We start from the raw sequence: 11,984 nt of genomic DNA on the forward strand, positions 1-11,984 counted from the left end.
AAAATCAGTTTGCTTGATTTCTCTTAAGCTCCACTTGTTCAATCGGCTCGCTCAGAGACTGTTTATATTAGCTACAGCATATGAAGGCAAGCGTCGTGGCCTTGCAAAATAGGGCAAACAGATGGGCTATATTTTCACTGCTGCCATTCCATTCTTCAACCTACATGTTCTCCAAGCAAAATTTAAGTACTTAATAAGTGCCTTCGATTTTGATCTTCCTCGCCAAAAACATACCCAGGATGAGAGCCCTCAGTAACATATGCGTGACACTCGTGCAACTCACCTAATTAATTCAATCTCAATAATATGGAAGCTCATTAGATTTTAAATAAGGAAAATATAAGACATACCATCACAAACAGTTACCCCTGTTTAACATAAATGCAAGACTGAAGGCACTAAATAAGTTCAGATGGGCATAAAGACACATTCTTGTTCCCTGAGACATGGGAACTCACAGATAGGCTCAAATTGAAAAACAGAGAGCCAGAGTTCCATCCATAAAATGTCAGGGTCATGGATGAAAGCTAGACTGATGATCCAGAAATCAAAACAAAGAATAATTTCAGTCACCTCTTGGTATCGTCTTTCAGAAACTTATAAGATGATCGCTTTCTAGACATATATGTGCCGATGGAGTAAAGACCTCTTGATTGTTATTTTAAGGGCCTCTCCACAAATAGGCATGCAGCTGTACCTGATACAAGTGGGGGAAAGCATGATACAAAAAAATAGTTTATTAAAAAGTTTATCTCTACCTTCCATGAGCATGGAAATCATAATATCCTCCTGAGCAATGATACTTTTTATCAACATAAGTCTTTATTTTGATGCAACGAAAAAATTTATTTAGGTAGAGCCTGCCCCAAGCTTTTGGTCAATAGCCAAAGCTTGCGATATCTTATAAGTGGATATGTTTTCTGGCTGTTAAGCCATTTCTCACTCAAAGCAAGTTCAAAAGAACCCTCTCCTGAGCTTGCCATCTTGTATTGAACCCATGGTATGCTGAACCGGCCCGTACCGGCCGGTTCAGCACATACCATATCGGTCCGGGCCCTGACCGGTACGGCGGAGCCGCGGAAACCAGTACATGGCCCGTAGATGCCGAACCCAGCCAGAGCCGAGGAAGAAGAAGAGAACAAGAGAGTGAGCGGGGGCGGGAGGGAGAAGGAGAGGCCTCCGCCGCCCCCCGCAAAGGACCGTGGGGGGCCGGCGGAGGCCCGAGGGGGGCAAGTTTTTTTAATTTGGAGATTTTTAAGTGACTTGCTGACTTCACTTAAAAGTCCTAATTTTTTTTCTGCGGCCGCGCCCCCGCGGGCTCTGCCGCCCCCCCCCCCCGCGGCCCTCCGCGAGCAGTGGAGGCCTCTCCTCCCTCCCTCCCCCGCTCGCTATCTCTTTCTCTTCTTCTTTCCAGGCTCTGGCTGGGCGCACCCGCTTCCGCGGGGAAGAGCTGGCCGGTTCGGTATTGGTTTAAATTGATCCGAACCAGAACCATACCGGTCCAATAGGCGACCGGTATGCCTATCGGTACCGGTACGGCGTACCTTAATTGAACCCACTACTATTAGATTGAGTTCGTAACATAAAGTTCATACCTGACTTTTGATTAACTGACAGTATTAAGATAACTTGCTAAACATAGAAGGCTGTCAACAAGTAGTTACCTCTATAACTATGCAGAAACACATTATGTAGACCAGTAGGACAAGTTATCTTCTCCAAAGCTGAAGGTCTTATATTGCCATTTTCATTTCTATCTTGTAGTGAGGGTCGTACCCAACAAGCTCGAAGTCGGATGCAACAAAGGAATCTACATCCTTCTTCAAAGGGTTGATCTTCAGAATCTGTGTTTGATGAACGAAAAAAAGTGGTAACATAAAATCAAATAATTGGAATACTACAATTAACTTCAGACCAACCATTTCTTCTTTTATTCTACTTAATTCTATTATTAGAATAATTTACATAGCATTGCTCACCGGGAATGCTTTTGGTTGCTTTTGAAGCTGCTCTTCTAAAGGCCTCACATGAGTTCTATAAACATGAGCATCTCCTATAACATGGATAAAATCTCCAGGCAAAAGATCTGCATATAGAAAACAGCCATGAAGCAAAATAATAACAAAAGCACTGGTCCATGTAAGGAGACAAACAAATGTATATAGACAAAATAAAAGGAAAAGGATCATTAATGTGTAGCAATCTCATCAGTATGATTTTTTATGCAAATGGCTTCAAATAACTACAACAGAGTATATCCATGGTTCTATATGCATTATGCATCCTAGTTGGAATCCATAACCTAATTTGCACAGGTAGGGAAAAAGCAAGAACCAAGGAGATTTTCATCAGCCCAACATATTCTATAAATTGTCCCCCCAAAACCCAACGTGCCCACCAAATCCCAAAATAGAAATAATTAAAAAATACTGATAGAAGTGGATGACAGATTGAACAGCTAAATATAAGGTGGACTATGCACTAAAGCAAGGAACAGATTTCGTACCAAAAGGTTGATAACTAAACATGCAAGTAACCACCTTTAAGCATCCTTCAGACCTTCCAAAGACTACTACATAATACCACATTTCTATGCTTAAACTGGCTTCTTTAGATACATATGATGAGGATCCTAAATGCTAGAGGGAGCAAATTACTGCTGGAACATTAAGGCTTCCTGCAAGCTCCAAGCCTTTATTTGGCTGGTCATCTAGAATCCTCAGAGAAGAGAACCTCTGAATGAGGGCATCAAATTTGAATGAAAATGCACTTTTTCAGTCAAAGATGAGAGCATGGATCATGTGCTTCCTTCCTTCACCTAGACATTGTGGCAAGATTCTAGTTTTGACCGAGCTATAAATTGGTGTCTCAAGACATACAACCTTGGTTATTAGCTTGGAGCTCCCAACTGCTGTGTGATAGGGCTACAAAAGAATGGAGCTTGACATTCCATATAGTTCGGTAGGCATTTGGAAAGAGTCATAGAAGTATTCTCTAGAAAGTGAGACGGTGTCTTGATTATTTGTAGTCAACCATGCTCAACTTCTGATTTGTCAAAAGAACCTCCCAAAATACCAAACAATGCATTATTTGCAACCAATATACACCTCAGCACATTTAACTCCCAAAGAACCTCCCAAAATATCAAACCATTAAATATTGGCATCTATAAACTCTTCAAAAAATGTTTATTGCACTCCAATAACTATGTATTTCCTAACATGTAGATCATGCATAAGGTTAGCCAGTTTTAGCAATCATATTCAGATGTATTGACTTGCTGGCATCAAAATATAATCCATACCCAGGCAGCTCATGAATATTTAACAGTTTCTTAAGCATAAAACAATTCAACAAATTCTGTGAAAACAAAGATAACATACCGCAAACTTGAGCAATCATGCATGTCAAAAGCGAATACGACGCAATGTTAAATGGCACACCAAGACCCATGTCTGCAGACCGTTGGTACATTTGGCATGATAGCTCACCATTCTCCACATAAAACTGGGGAGAAGCAACAACTTTTATAGATAGAAACAGAAAGAGGAGCATGCACTGAAAAAGTATGATTAAGATCTAAATAAAGAAAAATAAATAAACATAAATTACATGTGTGACAAAAGTCATCCCACACCAAGAAAATGTTTTCAAATATCACTTTCACATAGCTTCTAAAGTCTCTGAAATCATTTCACTCCCCCTTCCAGAGAGAGGGAGAGAGAAAGAGAGAGAGAGAGAGGGAGAGAGAGAGAGAGAGAGGCTTGCAACAAGTGAATAACCTAAACAAGCAAATTATCAAGCAGTAATAATAGATGAGATCATGAGCCTATTGATTTATGCTAAAGGTGAAAACCTTAATATTCAAAATGTGTTAAATGGCCATTTTACGGCAATTGGCAGCAGGTAAGGATCCTCAGATGAGAGGATTGATACCAATATGGATGCTTTTGGGTAAATGGAACCCTGTCCCCTGTTTTGGCTGCCATTTAACCATAAATTCTTGCCCAAGTTCCATTTATCAATTAGTCCATAATATACAATATATATACACCTTTTACATGGGCCAGGAATTAAAAATTAAATAGCCATAAAAACCGAGGTCCAGCAATAAAAATTTCTAGTCAACAAGTTCTAGATGTGCAGTCAAAACAACTGGTGGAGTTAATTTTCCTAATGCATTTGCTACCATTCCAAGTGCTAAAAAGAGTAGTTACTAATTGTCTTCTAAGAACATTTCTACGTTAATCTTGCATTGCTTCACAGACAAGAACAGGATGTGGCAGTAATGTCAAGGCTGGGAAATATAGAAATATCAATAGCTCATTTCAGACACTGTTGCTCCCAATGGGTTACACTTGTCCTCACTTTTTGAAAGATAAGGTTTAAAAGTTTCCAGGACTAATTTAATAATAAACTGTGCTTTAAGAAAAATGCATAAGCATACAACAACACCTGAAAATGATTACTGAATAACAAATTCAACAGCTAAAACCTACGGTGGTGCAACGGGTTCATATTATTTAGAATTTCTGCATAATCACTAACTTGTGCAAGCATGTGGCAAGGAGGAAGGGCCATTATCTTGAGATCTGAAGGATTCCAAGCTGAGAGAATGATGCGACGATCATCTGGATTGTTCTTTATTTTGTCAATTACATCCAATAGCTGATCAAATCCTTTTCCAGTGTAATCAGCATGCATGTCAGTGTATCTGCAAAATATGCGATTCTAGGTTAGAAGTTCACCAAGTCAGAGCAGAGATAGATGGACAGGTTTCCAAAATTATATCATACTCGGCACCAAAATGTCTCCACTGAAACCCATATATTGGTCCTAAGTCGCCTTCTTCTCTACATGATAACCCAACACTGGAAAAAGAAATTTAATGACATCAGATAGCAAGATTCGATGGAAATCAAAACATCAAATTTATAGTAAAGAAAGCATGGTGCATGCCTATCAAGGTACTCTCGTGATGCATTGCCATCCCAAATATGTATACCCTTTTCCTGTAAAACCTGTTCAAAAAATAAAAGTCTTTGTCACAGAATTGCATCCAAACGAAATAATGAAAAAAATTGGTTCAGAGCTATATGGCCACTATGCAGCTCACAGTTAAAAAAGAGACTTGTCCACTAGAATGTGTTAAACAAAGACAAAACCAGCAAATTAAACTTCTATTACAGAATGGGATACAAAAGGATGTTAGTGTGCACCATATAATTCATCAAATAATTAGTCCAATCAGCAGCAACCTAAGTTGTGGATAGCCTCATCAGAACATAGATCTTGAAAAAATATAGTAATTGTTTCCACATAATTGTCAAATATATATTAAGATTAGCTGGTCAATAGCAAGACTTCCTATTCATTATCCAGCTCACATTATAAAAGAACCAGAGCTGCAATCATGCGGTTCACCCCAAAAGTAGCTAGCCCAACCTTGCCAATCTTGGCCATCTTGAAAAGAGAGAAGAACCTGGTTGGATTCAAGAAAACTACATCCAGACCAAACCATTCCAGCTCATGTTCAGGTTGCCACCTTAAGTGACAAGACCCAACCTGATCCCACTACAGAATATCAACATATATATATATATAAAACATACCATATGTATAGGTTTCAAAAGTTATCACAGGCATGCAATAGTGTGTAAGCGTTACATACTTCAACAAACCCTATAAACTTCAATCTAAAATTCTTAAATCAACCATCCACCACTTAGAAACAAGAAATGATCACTTCATGACTGGACTGTCTTCAAGTGAACTTAAACCCTTTCCTAGTTATTATGTTATTTTGACTTGTTAGATAGTAAATTCTTTTGTTCCAGATCCCAATAACTCAATCCTATCTAATTTCATTTACAGTTGAATTGTTGGTTTCAGATCAACTTTAAATGTTGGTGTTCCAGATTGCAATATGTCGGATTAGGCTGCCATCTAACCAACTGCAAGATTGGGTTGAACTATGGTTCACACATGACTGAACTTGCCCCTTAATAGGCTTTTGAGCTCCAATCACTCTGATAGGTGCAATGTAGTCATGAACTAGCAATTTAATAGCCATTAGTACAATGCACCTGAATATGTACCCCACACACAACATCATCAGAACATTTACAGAAACATGTTTCAAATGCTGTGCAGATTACATAACAGGCCTCATTAATATAGAGTAGGTTTCATCAGCATCTTGTCACCAAAAAGCCACTAGGATAGCATAACCAGAAAAGACCATTTCGATGCCATTTTCTTCTAATATCATCCATGAGAAGATTCAAGATTGTATTAATCACATTGCCAAACATTTTTTCAGCATTTTTTCATCATTTCCAGAACTCAAAATATCTTTACCAAGCTTGAATGTCCATCAGGATTTCACCAAGACTAGTCAACTCATGCATGACTAATTTCTATGCATTACGATAGCAGATTTTTTTTCTTTTCTAGTGGAGTTATTGCAAATCACCTGATTTATCCACCATAAATTGTACATTACATATCATTTCTTCCTTAACCAATAAAAACATGAAACTACAGGACTAGCAAATAGAAACCAGCACTTGAAACAAATCTTAGCCAATACAACCCAGGCAATTCGATAGATAGAAATGATTCATGAGCTAATCTAGCTGATAGAAACATTTGGATATAAAAGAGTATAGGAGCATTGAATTCGATAGATAGATTCATGAGCTAATCTAGATCACAGAAACATTTCCATATAAAAGAGGATAGGAGAATTGATGATGGTGGTGGTCATGGTGGTAGTGGTGGTGGTGATGGAGATATGCATCACAGCTGATATAAAATTTACCCATAATATGTTACCCACCTTTGCATTCGTCGAACCACTGATGAACCACAAGAGTTCTTCAACAACACCTCGCCAAAATACTTTCTGCAAAAGTGACCATATAGTGATATTCTGTGGTACTAGAAAATGAAAGAAAATGTACATCCATGTCATGTTGAACTTTAGAAGGCAGTGGTATCCTCTCCATAATTGGTAGGGTGAAATTACTAATCATAAGACCATAAGTAAATTATAGCATCCAGAAAGTAAAATCATGATTAAACAACTAAAATTCAAATCAAGCTTTTTTTGCATGCAGGTGCATATGGTGGGGGTTGTGGTCCACTGTGAGCAGACAAAGGAATTTTATATAGAAACGCCAAATTTTCCATAAAAAGACAAAGCAAAACATTTTTCAAAGTTTTGCAAAATTACAAAAGCTAAACGCAAACCCTGAATTTCTGGCAAATTTACAAATAATTCACCAACTAACGTAAACAACCAGGAAGCATCTGAGCATGTTCAAAATATTTTTTATTAATGTGTTTCTAATATCCCATATTGTCTCTCGATTCAACTGACATCCTTAAGTTTTTTTCAAATTTCAAAGTAATATTTTTAGCAATTGCTACCTGTGCACTTGCTGAACTAATTCCAGATCTCAGCTTTGTGATCATAAACTCTAGCATACTGCAGACACAAACATCAAGATTCAAACAAGATAACAGGTAGTACCTTGGTTGTAAGCAGCGGAAAAGATCTTCGCAAATTAAACCGCATCTGTAGTGCAGGCAGACAATTTTAAGATGCTTGTGTTTTTTTTAATGAAACAAATTTATTGGCACGAAAAGTAGACAAGCATTTGCCAGAAAAACAGGCATACCTGACAACCAAATTTTGATAGTGTTCCAGTCCCTGTCCTGTCATTCTTTTGGGCACCATTTTCTATGATATCTTGCACAAGTCTAAGATACACAAATTCCTCATGTCTTTCATGTATTATTTTAGGAAGAAATGAGAACCTCTCAACCTCAAACTTGTTCAAATATAATTTATCATCAGTTTTTTCCCCATCATGCAGAGCATGAAGCTCAGTAGCCGAATGTCGCACACGAACATATGTCACAAAAGAATACCTGATATTGTTCTCTACCAATGGAAAGGATGAATACCAAGGTTGAAACACTGAAAAATCAATTGGAGGGATGAAAGTGTCACATTCAATGTTTGTTTCTATGTCTGTGAGATGAATGGCTTCACATTCAGGTGCGTTAAGAGATTCCCTGCAATTAATATTGTCAACATTTCTGATGCCGTAAATACTTAAATGAGTTAATTAAAACTCACCTTAATACCTGGCCACCACCTATAACGAACACTTTCTCAATTGACAAACAATAAGGGGTTGCTGCTAGCAGCTTTAAGGCAGAATTCATGCTTCCACAGATGACGACATTCTCAGCTGTTGCAATATCAAAACTCCCGGAGCGAGTCAGCACAACATTCAAACGACCAGGCAGAGGCCTATTCTGAAGAGGAATGCTTTCCCATGTTTTCCTACCCATTATCACAGCATTCTTTTTTACAGGATCTGATGTAGTCATAGTAACCTCCTTAAAAAATTTAAGGTCGGATGGCAGCTTCCATGGCAACTTCCCATCCTTCCCAATACCCATATCTCGAGTGCCAGCAACAACAACCTGAAAAGTTCTTCTAGGATCATGTTGCGTATTACCATTTGAAATGTTTGTGGGAATGTCACCAGCCATAACTGGAATGGAATGGCAATAGCTGCACTTTATCACTTTGTTAAAAATTCCAACTCCTAGGCAATGCCTCTCAAGTCCAATGCGAGATAAGCAACTTTTGCTCAAAACTGGTACAATCTGAACATAGTAAGACAACTAAATGAATTAGACATGATTAATAAAGGTTAAAGAATCAATGCCTCGATGCAACTAAAACACACGTCAACAAGACAAATAAGAAACATGGCAACAGTGAAACTGAAATTTGGAACAGAAAAGGATACTGTAAGTACAATATGCAACATGATGGAACGGCAAAAGCTGCAACATGTATGTACTTAACATGTGTTCTTGAGAAAACCTTGAAAGCTATCTTCCCAGAGAAAAAAATCCTATTGTCTTGTTACGATTTGAGAAACATGACAAGATCTGACACACCAAAAATGATGCAAATTCCTGCAGTTCAATAGTTATTAGTAATGAAATGTAAATATAATGCCAATACATAAAGTGAGGAACTTCACAACTTATCATGAACATAAAAATCTGGAAAAATCTGCAGTTCTTTTATGTGCCTATGAAGCCAGTCAAACCAACTTCGGCATAAATTTGTCTTGACATTAAAATCATATTCTTTTTTTAAGCAATATGCTGCATAGCTTAATGATAAGATTACAAGACCATTAATTCAGAACAATTAATTAGAATTTATCAAATGACACCACAACTATGGACATAACATCAAGGCAAAGTTTTTTGTGTTTCACTCTTAGAGGGTACACCACAGGCTTCAATTTCATAAAAATGGACAACCAGTTTTCAGGTTCTCATGATGAATATATCTGCAAAACTAAATTCAGAAACTCGGCAGGGAAAAGGGAAATCCCCCTCCAATGCAACTGAGCGGCTCCTCTTGTGGCCTTCGGTAAAAGGAAGCAGACTTTCATGATAGAGTAGACACCCACTAAAAGATACATTCAAGAGACAGCTCAGTAGCGGGAGATTGATGGAGAATATAGAGAGGAGCTCGTTCAAGAAGAGCAATCCATTAAAAAAGCATTAAAAATGAGATTTTCCTCTAACGCTTCCACCAAATGAAGAAATTTCACCTTAAATAGCGAAACAGTGCTCGAAACTGAACAAAATGTCTTCTTTTGTCCTCAAATAATACACGGGACGGCATTCCTCCGTAATCTCACAACAAATTGGAGGAAACCTAGATTTTTGCGTACATTGATACAAAACACCGCCCAAAAAAAGACCAAAAATCCTGAAAAGAACTCGAAATGCAAACCCTACTCCCAGAAAATCCATACTTTAGTAATTTCCGGAAACCCCTCGTCATCGATTCCAAACGAATAACAAAAGGAAAAACTAAAACCACATATCTACTACGATTCCATCCAAAAAAAAACGCACAAATTCGCTAAGACCCCACACGAACCGATCATAAAGTCAAAAATCATCAATAAAAAATCAAGAAAAATGCGCGAAAATCAAGAATCCGGCGTTTACCTCACAAACTGAAGCGGGAAAACCCAACGAGGGCCTCTGAGAAGATCTCGGCCCACTCACTTCCTTCCGGGTCGCCGGCACGACTCCCGGAGACCTCTCCGCTTTTGCTTTCCAGAAGCCAGCCGGATTTCAAAGCCACTTCAGAGGCGGAGTGGAAAGTGAGCGTAACAGAAAAAGAATAAAAAAGAAAAAAGAGAGAAATTGACAGTTTGCGAATCAAAGGCTTTTATTGTTATAAAGTTTAATCTCAACAATCCTAAAACCCAGTCAAATAAGTTACTCAGCACCAACATTTAAAAGATGATCATGTAATAATAGACAGGGAACACAAAAGAAAAAAAATAATAAATAAAAAATAAACACCCAAGGAAATCCCGCATTACTCCAAAATATGAGAGCTCATCGTCCCAAGAACCCAGAAACCTCCGCTCAAAAAACCTCCAAAAGATTGAATCTTTCCGCACTTCCCCGCAAAAAGAAGCGTCAAAACACAATAAACCAGTAAATTCACGCTACCTCTCGGATTAAAACCCCACATCCGCCAACTTCCAGGCCATAAATCATCAAAACCGCCATACAAACAGAAAAAGGAGACCAAGATTCAAGATTCCACTACCTGGTACCGCGCTTGGATGCTTTTCTTGCCGGTCGGGAATGGCGCTCGTCGCGGATCGCCGGTTGCCGGTCGAGAATGGCGCTCGTCGCCGATCGCCGGTTGCCGCTCGGGAGGGCGGAAGGTGTTGGGAAGTGGGAAAGAACCCTAGCCGGCCTTGAACACTCGAAGACTTCGAGGAGTGAAGAACCGAAGAGAATTGGGAAAGGGAACGGCGGAACGCGGATCGGGTTTGCCTGGATCCGGGACCTCCTGGCTATTATCCAAATACGCATGAGGCCATTTTGCTGCCAGTGTCCGGATCCGTATCGGATCTGGTCAGACACGGTCGAATTATACCCGACCCGCTTCAGCCTTTGGCTTCACGGACCCGACTATAATTTAGTCGGGTTGACTGGGACCCTTGAGTTCCGGTCCAGATTCCTGTATTTCTTCACTCCCGAGCCCTCCCCAATTAACGATGTCTGTTTTGATAAAACCCAATTAACGAGGTTTAGAATTATCAACATGCCCTAGGGATGGCAAAATCTGATTTAGATCCATCAACCTGCATGAATCTAACACTCATTTGGTTTGCGAGAAGAGAAAGTAGAGAGTATGGTCAATAAAAAATTTAAAAAATATATTTGGTTGAAGTTTTCAAAAAAAAATATTTTTTCTATGAAAATAAAATTTTCATATTCATAAAAAAAATCTACATGGGCCTAGAATAGGGCCATTTTCACGTGTTGAAAATTATGATAATTTTTTTTCAAAAATATCCTCAAGTTTTTACATAAAATGTGTAAAAAAAATTTCTTTATTAAAGTCATAATAAGTATTTTACATAACTTTTTCATATAATATATATATATGCTTAGCCAAACACAAGCCATTTTCAAATATGCTATTTTGTCATAATCAACCAAATATGTAAAAAATACTTTTTCATACATCATATACTCGGACATCAACTTCCAAAAAAAAATATTCTAATAATGAGAAATTTTTTTGTGAACAAACCAAGTCCTAAAATAAATAGATTTTAGTTAACTATTTCAAAAATTGGATTCGCACCCCCTTTCCAAGTGAGAGATTTAAAATTGCTAATATAATCTACAGATAGTAAAATCTGATCTGGACCTGTCAACTTGCATGAACCCACCTGAAGCAAATAGGTTTGTGTTAACTATTTTGAAATTTTGGCCTCATTTGTCAACTCCGAGCTAATATATTTGTAAATGGATTGGTTTGTATGCTTTTGGGTTTAATGCCAGGAATCAATGAGTCATTAGAACCAAATTGGTTGGAAATTAATTGGCTCCAC

At 38.2% G+C, this 11,984-nt stretch overlaps 1 protein-coding gene across 2 annotated transcripts; it reads right to left on the bottom strand.

The window, feature by feature from the left end:
• Positions 1 to 302: 302 nt before the first annotated feature.
• LOC120111890 (bifunctional dihydrofolate reductase-thymidylate synthase-like) lies at positions 303 to 10,893 on the bottom strand. Of its 2 annotated transcripts, none has more exons than XM_039130040.1 (13): positions 10,682 to 10,893; positions 10,066 to 10,203; positions 8,150 to 8,688; positions 7,686 to 8,085; positions 7,538 to 7,582; positions 6,842 to 6,907; positions 4,960 to 5,021; positions 4,797 to 4,871; positions 4,549 to 4,714; positions 3,384 to 3,507; positions 1,980 to 2,086; positions 1,665 to 1,844; positions 303 to 697 (listed from the first exon to the last, which is right to left on the bottom strand). In XM_039130040.1, exons 3-12 carry the CDS (start codon positions 8,569 to 8,571, stop codon positions 1,734 to 1,736), a joined length of 1,578 nt encoding a protein of 525 aa, XP_038985968.1. In that variant the 5' UTR covers positions 8,572 to 8,688; positions 10,066 to 10,203; positions 10,682 to 10,893; the 3' UTR covers positions 303 to 697; positions 1,665 to 1,733. The 2 variants fall into 2 exon arrangements, with proteins under 2 accessions (XP_038985968.1, XP_038985969.1); XM_039130041.1 differs by lacking the exon at positions 10,066 to 10,203 and having other exon boundaries at positions 10,682 to 10,733; positions 10,771 to 10,891.
• Between the last annotated feature and the right edge of the window lie 1,091 nt (positions 10,894 to 11,984).

This window comes from Phoenix dactylifera, chromosome 9 (assembly GCF_009389715.1).
Source record: "Phoenix dactylifera cultivar Barhee BC4 chromosome 9, palm_55x_up_171113_PBpolish2nd_filt_p, whole genome shotgun sequence".
Lineage (NCBI taxonomy): Eukaryota > Viridiplantae > Streptophyta > Magnoliopsida > Arecales > Arecaceae > Phoenix > Phoenix dactylifera.